The sequence below is a fragment of the Chlamydomonas reinhardtii genome, chromosome 6 (assembly GCF_000002595.2).
Source record: "Chlamydomonas reinhardtii strain CC-503 cw92 mt+ chromosome 6, whole genome shotgun sequence".
Taxonomy (NCBI): Eukaryota; Viridiplantae; Chlorophyta; class Chlorophyceae; order Chlamydomonadales; family Chlamydomonadaceae; genus Chlamydomonas; species Chlamydomonas reinhardtii.
Window position 1 is genome coordinate 7,029,850 of NC_057009.1, and position 11,444 is coordinate 7,041,293.

Here is an 11,444-nt window from a genome sequence, read left to right on the forward strand (position 1 = left end):
TTGTCAGCCTGCAGGCCAAGATCAGCGTCTAGGGTTCACAAATCCTCCGCTGAAGTCGACTAAAGCTGTATCTTTCGCTGAATAGCAATGGCCTACTTGCGCATGAACGCTCGGGCGCGCTGGTGTGACATGCTTCTGGGTGGCGACTGACGCACATGCGGGTCGCTCCGGTCTCGGAGGGCCCCGCTGCCCCACAGATTTGTTAGTGCGTGCTTCTTGAGGAAACGTGTGGAGCACTATCCACTTGTACAGTCGCCGTCGAGCGAGCAGTCAACAGACTCCTCGAGAGGGAAGGCGGAGCGCCGGCACTCTCACGGCTGCGCGCAACGCAGGCGTGTGCCAACGTCATGGCAAATAGGTAAGGCTAGTTTGTATCACTTACCGGAAAGCCTTCCAAGATACGCAGCATCGATGGCAGCCATGCCGGCGAACAGCGACTGGGGCGAGAAAGCCGCCCCGCCAGCCCCCGAACACATACAGTATAGCATAGTTACACACAGAGGAACTATTTACTTTGGCCAAGCCCCTGAACTTGCATTTTGGGCCTCCTTGACTTTCGCGCGCTCTACAGCGAACCTGCAAACCTCGCTGCGGTGCTTGCTCTTTCGCATACATTTCACTTGCAGCCCTAATAGCATTCCGGTGCTGTGTTGGAGCCCCGAAGGGTTCAGTCCGCGGAAGCCCGCGCAAGTGACTTGGGCCCTTCTGGGTGCTCGAGACCGACCCCCGATCATCCCTAAACCATTTTGTGACACCTTACCAAGTGCGTCGAGCTCAGGAAGCTGAGCGCCAGCTCGGGTCTTCCGAAAACCCAGACCGATGGCGACCCCGACTGTCGCGCAAGAGGTGCGCTGGGGCTGGGTCGCCAGGAGGACATTCGACCCACATACTATGGGCACCTAGTTAGCCTCATGCGGGCAAGGAGCGCGTCTGGGCCTGTGCAACAGCACCGACTTCCCGCTCAGACTGATGTTTTGCTTGCCGCGGCCCTCCTACGTCCCGCAGCCTGGAGAAGCTGGTGCATCTTTACCAGAAAAGACGTGGAGCCCGCTCATTGTCCCTCGCGAGATGGTGGTGCGGGAGGGCCTCGCATGGAGTCATCAACAGCCCGTGGCGCTCACTGTGGAGGTCAACGGGCGCCGCGACATGATGAAATACGCTGCTGTAATGCAGCACGTCCCCAAGGTGCGCGAGCGACCCGGAAAATGTCGTTTAACGCGCAACCCAAAGCGCGCTCGCGACACATGCCGCGCGCGCGCGAAATATACGCTTGCGGTTGGTGCTCGGAGCTGTGCATGCAGAGCAGGGGCCTGTAGTTTTGTGTTATGCTGTACTGTATATCGATTGGGGTTCGCACTGGGTGTTGCAGTTTGACCCTTCAGCGCCAGCTTCCCTCGGCGCAACCCCCCTCGCGTCTGCATCCTTTTGTCGCCCACCCTCCTGCCCTGTTCTGTTACACAGTTGGGCTTCGTTGCTCGCCTGGGTCAGCCGGGCGCGGCGGCCAAGTTCCAGAACCTACACCTCGTCGACGTCAAGCGGCGCGGCGGCACCGACGTTCATTTTGTTCTCGGCGATCTGGCATTTGTGCGCGCAAAGGCCGCGGAGGCGTCCAGTAAGCCTGGCATTGCTGCGGATGCTAGCGCAGCGGTGCCGCAAGCCGTCACAGCAGCCTGCGGTCCCTCGACGTGCGGCGGTAGCGGTGCCGCGCTTGTGTCAGCCGGGAGTAGCCCCGTCCTGAGCGACATGGGCAACCCGACCATCACTGAGCCCTGCATCCTGGCCGGCGGAGCGGCAGAGGGTGGGGTGGTGAGCGGGGCGAGCAGCGAGGGCACGACTGGCGCCACCGCGGGGACTGTGTGCGCCTCGGCCACAGCCACGACTGTGCCGGTGGCGAGCTCCGCCGCGGCGCATGCATCCACGGCTGCAGAGGCGGATGCCAGCACCGACACGCGCTCGCAGCAGGCAGACGCGCCGTGCGGTGATACGGACGACAAGGGGACGGGGACGTCGGCGGCGGCCTCTGCTCCTACCGCAGGCGCCGCGGCACCTGACACGGCAGCTTCGCCTGTGCTGCTGTCGTTCCAGTGCGGCTGCTCGTTCTGCCCCTGCCACTTCGATGAGGAGCAGGCGAACGGCGCGTCCACAGACCGCCCCTTCGAGCTGACGCCCTACAACTCGGCCGTCGCAGACCACCAGGTGAGACGAGAGCAACCTTGTGTTGGGCTTTGGGTGGGGCTGTAGTTGTTGGAATCGGTGTTCAGCGTTTCTGTTCGTTATGGTCGCCGTAGCTGCCATCAGACGCCAATGCCATGCTCACCGTAATGCTCCCAACTTGTTTACGCATGCTCGGCGATGTAACACCCAACGCGCTCCAACCTGATCCTCTCCGCGGATGCTACCCACTTCTTGTGCAATATCCCACCACCTCGAATAATGACCCACCACCTCCATACTGATGTGACTGCGGCCAGCATCCTCTGCCATTGGTGGAAGGCGTGGTTGAAGAAGTGCCTCTCCGCGAGTGTGTATCCACTCCCAACCTACTTCCATGTTCCACGTCGTCGCCCGCGCCTGCGGCGTTGCCTATGTTACGTACCCAAAGCTGGGCCAGCACCAGCGGTCAGGTCACATCCTTACCTGCTTCACAGCTGCCGCCACTAGCTCCTGTGACTGGGCTTGGCGACCGCAGGAAACGAGTAGGGCCCCGCGCGGATGTTTCATGAATGTTGGGACACGTTTGCCATTGTCCAGACAATGGAGCTGCAGTACTGACCCATTTGCTTTCATGCATCGGCCTCTTCACCGTGCAGGTTTGCTTCGGCCGTAACAGCCCCGGAACCGCTCAGGCGCCCGGCGCCGCCGCGGCCCTTCGCCTCGCCGCCGCCGCGCCCGCCAGTGCCGCAGCTGTCAACGACCCCAGCCACGTGAGCCGTGAGCGGCTGAAGAACCTGCTCGGTAAGGGCCGTGGCGGGGTCGCCGCTGCTGCAGGCGGCGGCAGCGCCGGCTCTGCACCGCTTCCGCCCAGCGGCCGCCGCTCCGCGCCCGGCTCCGCCTCGGCGTCCGTCGCGGGCGGGCTGGACGCCACCGACGCGGCGGCGGTGCTGAGCGCCGCCGCCAACGTCATTGGCTACGAGCTGGTGCTGCCGCCGGACATGGCGGCGCGCCGCGCCAACGACAGCCGCGCGCTGGTGCAGTACGAGATCGACGGCGAGGCGGAGGACTGCAAGCTGCAGTACCGGCTGGTGCGCCTGGACGACGGCCGCACCACGGTGCTGCAGGGCATCTCGCGCCCGCTGCGCGGCCTGCAGCTGCTGTCGCTCACCGAGGCGGACGGCGGCGACCTGCTCATCCGCGCCGCCACGCCGGGCATGGCGGCAGCCATGGCGGCGGTGGCGGCGACGGTGGACCCGGCGCAGCAGCTACTCAAGGCGGGGCTGACCAGCCGCTCGGCGGCAGGTCGCCAGCGCCGGCCGTCGCTCAAGGCACGCGAGGGCGCAGACAGCGCGTCGCTGGCAGCCGCCGCGGCGGGAGTGCCCGTGCCGGCCGGCGCTGCGCCGGGCGCGGCCAGCGCACGACCGGGTCTGCACACGGCACACAGCGCGCCGGCAGACCTGCCGCTGGCGCCCGGCCTGCCGCCGCTGACGGCGGCCCAGCAGCAGCAACTGCTGCTGCATCAGAAGCACCGCCGCGGCCGACCGCCGCGGTCACGGCCGCCGGGCCGCGGCGGCGACGCTGAGGATGATGAGGATCTGGACAGCCAACAGGACGGCAACGGCCTGGCGGCCAAGCGCGGTCGCGGCGGCGCCCGTGGCGCTTCCTCCGACTCAATGGCGGCGTCCTCAGAGGAGGCTGGCGGCCGGGACGCGGACGACGGCCACCCTGGCATCATGTCGCGCCGGCGGCGCACCTCGGCGCCTCTGCCGGCCGTGCCTGTGGCGGTGCTGGCGAGCGGCGGCGTCAGCGGCGCGGACGCCGTGCGCCGTGCGCGTGCGGCTGGCGCCGCTGCGCTGGACGGCGGTGAGGCGTCCGGTGGTGAGGAGGCCGCCACTGCGATGGAGGCAGGTGACGATGCGGCGGCGGTGGTAGCGCCTGCGCGTGGGCCGCACGCGCCTGCTGGCGGCCTGTCTGCCCGCAAGCGCGGGTCAAGCGCGGCTGCCGCTATGGCTGCGAAGCGCGCCCGAGCCAACACAACGCAGGAGGGCTCTCAGGGCAACCAGGCGCCGATGGAGATGGAGGGCAATGGCGGCGACCACTACCAGCAGCAGCAGCAGGGCACGCAGCGGCAGGACAGCCCGCAGGGCTCGGAGGCGGCGGCCACGGCTGGCGGCGACGCCACCGGCCGGGGCGCTTCATCGGGTCGCCGGCAGTCGCGGCCCACACGCCGCGGCCGCGGCCCGCCGCCCTCGTCCTCGTCCTCCTCGTCCGAGTCGGACATCAATGACATCAACGACGGGGCGCCGGAAGAGGAGGAGGCGGAGAACGCCAGCGGGGAAGGGCTGGGGGATGCGAACGGCAGCGAGGAGGCGGCGGGTGGTGCCGCGGGGCCGTCAGGTGCAGGTGGCGAGGCGGGGCCCTCCTCGGCACCCATGCCCCCACCACCAAAGCCCAAGTCGCGGCAGCGCGGGAATGCCGGCAAGAGCAAGAGCAAGCCTATCCGGCACCCAAGCAAGGTATGTTTAATGGCCCCTGTATCACGGGACGAACTTGGCCATGGAACTCTGCTTGCTCGACGCGCCCGTCAGTGGCCCTTGTCTTGATGTATGGTTTGCGTCATTCCTACCACCGTTTCCCTGATCCACCAACGCTGTCCGCCACAAACGCAGATTACCAACGTGGTGCGCAACGCCGGCGCCATCCTGCTCATGATCGGCCGCAGCCCCTGCGTCTACGAGAAGCAGCTGCGCGCCACGTTCGGCAACAACCCCGACACCAGCAAGGCGCTGCGACTGTGAGTGGGCAGCGGCATCGTGTCTCTTTGCTCGGGCTGGGTAACTGGAACTCGTGTGTGCCTTCGCCTACTTTTCCCGTTGCTTCCGTGACGCCGCAAGCATCCATGCAGCATTTCATGGCTCCGTACACGCTGCCCATGCACTTACTGTGTGTGTACCGCGTGTGTGTGCGTGTGTGTGTATGCGCAGGCTGGAGGAGCAGGGCCGCGTCGTTCGCGGCGGCCTGGGCTACCGCATGCACCCCTACCACTACACACTCACGCCCGCGGGCCTGGAGGAGTATGAGCGGCAGCTGTGCGAGCAAGGCCCTTCCTACGCCTTCGCCATCACCATGGGCGTCACGCTGCCCGCCTCCGACCTCGCCATCGCGACGGCGGCGGCGGCGGCCGGCGGCTTTGAGGGTGCGGCGGGCGAGGGTGGTGCCGCGGGCGTGGAGGGCGGGGCTGCAGGTGGCGAGGCGGGCGAGGCGGGTCTGGAGGCGGAGGCCGCGGCAGCGCTGCTGTCGCCGCGCAACCCGCCGCCGCCCCGGTCTCAGGCCGCTGCGCAGCGCGCGCGCTCGGCTGCCTCGCCGCGCAAGACTGCTGCTGCCTCCAAGGCCAAGAACGCGGCCGCTGCGGCCATGTTGCCCATGACCATGGAGACGGACGGTGCTGACACCCAGCAGGGCATGCACCTGGATTCCCAGATCACCGGGCTCTCTGTAAGCGTAGGCGCCGCCGACCCGGCCGCGGTCGCGGCGGCTGCCGCTGCCGCGGGCTGGCCGGGCGCTGCGGCTGCGGCGGCCGCCGCAGCCGCGGCAGCCGGCGCCTCGGGTACTGAGGCGGCGACCCCCGAGCAGCAGCAGGCGGCGCAGCAGCAGCAGACCATGCTGATGATCCAGATGCACCACGCGCAGCAACTGCAGGCAGCCATGGCGGCCGCTGCCGCGTCAGCGCCCGGCGCGGTCTCTGCGCCGGATCCGTCCGCGCCGCCTGCCGGCATGCCGCCACAGGCAGCCCTTGCGTACCAGATCGCCTACCAGCAGGCCTACGCGCAGCATCAGGCGGCAGCTGCGGCCGCTGCCGCCGCGGCTGCTGCTGCCGCCGCGCCGCCCCCGCCGGCTGCGCCGGAGGTCAAGGCCGAGGCACCGGACGCTGTTGCGACCGGTCCGGCCTTTCCCGCCGCCTACTCTGCTGCCGCGGCCTACCCGTACGTCGCCACGCCGTACGGCTACATGCCGTACGCCATGTACAGCGCATACGCGGCCGCCGCCGCGTCCGCCTCCGCCGCCGCTGCGGACCCGAACGCACAGCCCGGCGCCGCTGCTGCTGCCGCCGCTGCTGCAATGCCATTCGCAATGCCCGGTGCGGCTGCGCCTGGCGCGGCCCCTGGCGCTCCCCCCGCGGCGCCGCCGCTGGGGCTCTACATGCCGCCCTACATCCCCGGTGCAGCCGCGCCCGCCTTCCCGGTGGCGCCGCTGACCACCGCGGCGCAGCCGGCTCCGGCACCCGCTGCGGCGCAGGCGCTGCCGACGCCGGCCCCCGTTGCTGCGCCCGCGCCGGATGCTACCATGCACGACAACTCGGCAACGGCCGCGGCTGCGGCTGCAGCGGCTGCGCCGGCCATGCCTGACCCCGCTGCCGCTGCAGCCGCCGCTGCCATGATGGCGCAGCATGCCGCCGCCGCGGCGGCAGCGGCCGGCGCTGCCCAGGTGCCGGCCCCGGACGCCTTCACTGCCGCTGCCGCGGCGGCAGCAGCGGCTGCGGCCCAGCAGCAGCAGGCCGCTGCTGCGGCAGCGGCGGCGGCCGCCGCCGCGGGCGCGCAGCACTACCGCTATGTGGCGGAGGTGCCGGGCAGCGGCGGCAGGAGCTGGAGGGCGGAGGTGCCCGGTCCTGACGGCCGCATGTACTACAGCCCCGATTTTGACACGCCCGTGCGCGCCGCGGCGTCGGCGGACCTGCTTATGAGCAAGCTGCGCCCCGGCGAGCCCTACAACCTGGGCATCAGCCCGACTGAAGCGGCCACGCTGGCGGCGCTGTCCGTTGAGCAGGTGCAGGCGATGCTGTGGGGCATGGCGCAGCAGCATCAACAGCACCAGCAGGCGCAGCAGCAGGCGCAAGCGCCGGCGGTGTGAGCGGCGCCGCGGGCGGACGCGGACATGGTGGATTGTTCGGGCTCGTGAGCAGCGGCATAGTGAGGTGGAGGAAGTCGTGCTTGAGGCGACGTGGGCGCGGCTTGTCCCCGTGAGCGGCGGTGGCGCATGCATGGCGTTTGCATGCCGTGATCCGCAGAACGTGGAGCTGCATGTGCGTATATTATGTGTACGGAACATTCGTGTACAACCGTAACAATGTGCAGTAGGCGGGGGTGGCGCCGCGAGGGCAGTCACTTGGACGACTGCCAGTGTGGCCCCAGCGGATGAAATCAAGCACGCGGTCCGAGTATGCCACGCGGCTTGGGGCCCCAGGAACGTGCAGCGTGGGGACCGCATTGCTGGGTCGTATTTGCAATAAAGGAAACGTAGACACATAGATGGAGGGAGTAGGCGTATCCCTGCCAGCTCGTATATCGATGGCGCTTCATGGGCGCCCTCGCAAGGCAGGCGCGTAGCTGACATGCCAAAGCGTAGTAGCTGCGTGGTTGTCGCATACCTCTCACGCAGCTTTGTACGTTCAACTGACCCTTGTGCTAGCATTCCCGGCCTCGGGAGAGTTTGCATGCATTGGGAGTGGCGAGGAAACACAGGGCGAGACGTCACCCATGATTGGAAACGTAACCCTTGTAGTGGACTTGAGAACCGGCCCGATGCGTTTGTGCATTACGTCTGTGTTTTTGTGAGTTCGCTCGGCTGTAACCGTGATTGCGTTTTCCGGATGCATTTCGCCGGTGCTGGCCAACGGCCGCTGCGGCATGGACAGGTGGAATGGCTGGCTGGGACCTGCCCAGGAGAGAAGAGAACTTATCGCTTTGGCTTTTGAAGAAGCGGTGCAGAATTCCCGCTGCATGGGTACTTGTTGCTCCACGTTTTGGGCTCGGCTTCTGTTACCGGGCGCAGCACACATAGAACGAACATAAGCCATGGCGGAAGTGAAGTTGAGGTGCGGGGGTAGAGGAAATTAGTCAGCGCATCATTGCAAGAATCTTGGTGAAGCATGGTCCAGGTGAGGTGTGGGGAGAAGGCGAGGCAGAGGACTGGTATGGGGAGAGGCACCAGGGGGGAATGACACCATTTGCTTGGAAGCTCGGCACACGCTCATTGTTCGCTTGACTCGCGTGCTATTAATTGAGGGGCAGATGCGATGAGGGGCGAACTGGAGCAGTGGCCAGCTGCGAGGTAGGACCATGCGGGAGAAGACAATTTGAGAGGAGCTATCCTCGAGCGGAGTAGTGAAATGCAGCTTTGCATCGTGGCTTTCGTGTGCGTGTGCGTGCGGTGCTGGACTGGCGAGTGCAAGCGCGTGTGGGCGTGCAGGGATGGTGACTGGCCATCAGGTGTGTATTGGTGCCCGAGCGTTTGCGGCCCAGTGCTAGTATTAGGAGGAGTGTGCGTGAGTCCTTGTGAAGGATTGGGGGCTCGTCCCTGGTTTTGACGGTTACGGTTTTGGTCTGTTTCGTGCCCCGGCATTCCAGCCGGCGGACTACTCAGCTCGCATGGCAACAATCGTGCAGCTCACTTGCAATTTATAATGTTTGGTTTTGCTTTGTTTTGGTTGGTGATAGTGGCCGGTGCGTAGCCCCCAGTGGGGTCGCAGCAGCTATGCGCGTGCAGTTCTTGGTTGCAGTCCTAGGAGCCGGAAGTACATACATAGACACGGCGTGACCGCCGCATACACGTGAACACAAGTGTAATTGTCATAGCATGAACGCCTTGGACACTCCGGCCGAGCCGCCAGGGGCAAATACCATACCGTATGTCGCGCCCCTAAACGCTTCGGAGTTTCCCTCTGTCAGCTGCCACCCGCCAGTCCGCCAGCCCTGAGCATCATAGAAGTCCTATGCCAGCACCACCATCCCACGCCTCTCAAAGCGCCAGGCCGCCAGCTGCGGAGCTGCCCTTGTGCGCTGGGAGGGTAGGAGGGCTCGGTAAGTAAGGGCGTATCGTGCCATCGGCAGGTTGCACTCTGGGCCGGAGATGGTACCTCATGGCATGGGTGTGGACGTGGGGTGCATCTTCGTCGGTCGGACTGTCACTGCTTGAAAGGTCGCAGGCAGGCACGGTTAGTGGTGGGGAGCGACTGGGCACTGGGCAGGGGTAGTATGAAGCGGGCAGGGTAGGACGGTATGGGCAATTGGGCAGGCAGGGTAGTGGTATGGATTGGGCATGGTGGTATGGAGACAAGGGGCAGTATGTACAGGTTATAGCACAGGAGGCGGGGCAATACGGAATACACTGGGGTGGGGCGGGACCACTGGAAATCCAGCAACCTTGTGACACAGAACACTCACGAATCGCCTTCCTGCAGAGGCACCCTGAGAACCGCCTTCCTGCAAGACAGAGACGACGCGCTATGGCTGCCGCCGCCGCCGCCGCCACCGCCGCCACCGCCGCCGGTGCCACCGCCGCCACAGCTGCCACCGGCCCCGCCGGCACTGGCACCAGCACCGCCGCCGCCGTCCCCACCACTACCGCGGCTGCGGTAGTGAAGCCCGCTGCCGCCCTGACCCACGCACGGCCCACCACCAACAAGTCCCCAGCTGCACTGTGGGCGGCCCAGGCACCTCTGTGCCTGTGGGCGGCACGCCCCGACTAAGAGGGGCAAACCCCGTGTCAAGGCCGTACAGGCCATCTCAACTACAAAACCCTTGCGCTCAGTGTTTTGGCCAGTCAATATTGATACTTCAGTATTGATCCCTGTTCGAGACGGGGCTGAGCCGGTCTATCTCTCTCTAGTTCATGTTTAGCGCCTTCTACCGCAAGCCCACTTCCGAGTCGGCGCTTCCCGCTCCGTCCTCTCCTCTGCTTCCGCGCACCAAGGTATGACACCGCAGGGCATTGGGTAGTCGTCCTGCTACAGTGCCCGCCGCCGCCAGGTCTTTAATATGTGCACCGTACTGTGATGATGCCACTGGGAAGAAGCAACGACGGGCTCTCTTGGTACCGCTGCTCTTGACGGGCCCGCGTTGCCTTGATCCATTTGCTACTGCATAGCAGAATGTTGCAGACAAGTGTTCCCCGGTCACGGGAAAAGGGGCTAAGCCCTTCCACAGTCTGAGGCCGAACAACCTCATCGCCCGGACATAGCCGGGGTCGGTTTCCACAGGCACATAGCCAAACCAGGTGCCTATCTAGCAGTCGCGATGCCACAGCAGAGCCAACCGTAGCCAGACGCAGCAGACTTGTCAACAGCCGCACTACTTGTCATGCCCCTACGCATGCCCTGCCAGCCCGCACCGCGGACGGCTACCTAGACACCAGCCGGCTCCTCAGCCTGCGCGCTTGCGCCGCTTCTTGGGCGGCGCTGCGCTCTCCTCCTCCACGTGGCCTTTCCCGCCCCCTCCGCTACCAAGATGCGCGCACGCGCCGCCGCCGCTGCCGCCGCCGCCGCCGCTGCCGCCGCCGCTGCTGCCGCCGCCACCGCTGCCGCCGCCTCCGCCAGTCTGCAGCGATGCAGGTCGCTTGTGCCCCAGCAGCATCTCCACCAGCGCGTGCCGGATGTTGGTTGCGGAGTTGACGTCACGTCCCTGCACCGTCGGGAGGGTAGAGTGAGTGAGCCCTGGCCCCGGCCCTGGCCCCGGCCCTGGCCCCGGCCCTGGCCCCGGCCCTGGCCCCGGCCCTGGCCCCGGCCCTGGCCCCGGCCCTGGCCCCGGCCCTGGCCCCGGCCCTGGCCCCGGCCCTGGCCCCGGCCCTGGCCCCGGCCCTGGCCCCGGCCCTGGCCCCGGCCCTGGCCCCGGCCCTGGCCCCGGCCCCGGCCCCGGCCCTGGCCCCGCCGGCCCTGGCCCCGGCCCTGGCCCCGGCCCTGGCCCCGGCCCTGGCCCCGGCCCTGGCCCCGGCCCTGGCCCCGGCCCTGGCCCCGGCCCTGGCCCCGGCCCTGGCCCCGGCCCTGGCCCCGGCCCTGGCCCCGCCGGCCCTGGCCCGATCACTCTGGACTTTGAATCCAGCAACACGGGTTCGAATCCCGTTACGACCTCATCCTTTTGCACTGCATCACCACCGTCTGGCAGTAATCGCCATCTTCAGCCAGCGGGCAGGGTTAGGTTCTTTGGAGTCCATACGACTGGAGTCAAGTTGGGCCCTGATAGCATGTGATGGCTCGGCGTCTTTGGGTGCTGGGACTGTCCCCTCTGTAACATCCGCATACCACTTGCCTGCCTGCCCATACTGTACCGTACCGTGCTACCCTGCCGCGCCCCAATCTCGCCGGCGGTGACAAGCCGCTCCACACAAGCCATCATCGCCCCAGCCTAGGGACGACCTGAATGCCCATCCTTTTGCTCTGCAGCTCCACCCTGCCCTTTTGACCCGCCACCTTTCAGTCCTACTGCCTAGGAGGGGGCCCGGTTCAGCAGTCAGAGTCA

At 66.8% G+C, this 11,444-nt stretch overlaps 2 protein-coding genes across 2 annotated transcripts; one reads left to right on the plus strand and one right to left on the minus strand.

Annotated features, from left to right (window-relative positions):
- Nucleotides 1–26: 26 nt before the first annotated feature.
- CHLRE_06g296900v5 (uncharacterized protein) lies at nt 27–8,789 on the plus strand. Its single transcript, XM_043063517.1, has 6 exons — nt 27–846; nt 1,006–1,185; nt 1,462–2,196; nt 2,811–4,670; nt 4,824–4,948; nt 5,139–8,789. The coding sequence occupies exons 1-6, from the start codon at nt 820–822 to the stop codon at nt 7,060–7,062; spliced, it is 4,851 nt and encodes a 1,616-aa protein (XP_042924223.1). The 5' UTR covers nt 27–819; the 3' UTR covers nt 7,063–8,789.
- A 1,011-nt stretch (nt 8,790–9,800) lies between these two features.
- CHLRE_06g296912v5 (uncharacterized protein) lies at nt 9,801–11,136 on the minus strand. The gene is made up of 2 exons (XM_043063518.1): nt 11,081–11,136; nt 9,801–11,010 (listed from the first exon to the last, which is right to left on the minus strand). Exons 1-2 carry the CDS (start codon nt 11,098–11,100, stop codon nt 10,353–10,355), a joined length of 678 nt encoding a protein of 225 aa, XP_042924224.1. The 5' UTR covers nt 11,101–11,136; the 3' UTR covers nt 9,801–10,352.
- Nucleotides 11,137–11,444: the final 308 nt, after the last annotated feature.